Below are 282 nucleotides of genomic sequence, written 5' to 3'. Positions count from 1 at the left end.
ACAGCATCTGGAGGATGACCTGCGCCACCGAGAGGAGGCCGGTAAGCATGACGAGGAGGTTAGGTTCGTGGGTGAACGCGGCCAACGAGCCGGCGATCACGCTGAACACAGCGTAGACGAACAGGCCGAAGCCCGACACGCGCAGGAGGATGTCGTTCAGGTCGCTTTGCTCCTCGGCCTTGAACTTCAAGCTCTGCACCCGTATGAATCCCACGATAATGGCCACGATCGAGAGGACCATTAGCACGCAGTGGGACACGTCAGCGAGGTAAATGGCGACCA

The 282-nt window shown here is 59.6% G+C and overlaps 1 protein-coding gene across 1 annotated transcript; it reads right to left on the bottom strand.

The window, feature by feature from the left end:
- Nucleotides 1–4: 4 nt before the first annotated feature.
- LOC116186710 (proton channel OtopLc-like) lies at nucleotides 5–278 on the bottom strand (the record flags this gene model as incomplete). Its single annotated transcript, XM_031514884.1, has 1 exon — nucleotides 5–278. A coding segment is annotated over one exon (274 nt), but the record flags the coding sequence as incomplete, so codon positions are not given.
- Nucleotides 279–282: the final 4 nt, after the last annotated feature.

The sequence above is a fragment of the Apis dorsata genome, unplaced genomic scaffold (genome assembly GCF_000469605.1).
Source record: "Apis dorsata unplaced genomic scaffold, Apis dorsata 1.3 scaffold_49931, whole genome shotgun sequence".
Lineage (NCBI taxonomy): Eukaryota > Metazoa > Arthropoda > Insecta > Hymenoptera > Apidae > Apis > Apis dorsata.
This window is presented reverse-complemented; position numbering and strand designations above follow the sequence as displayed.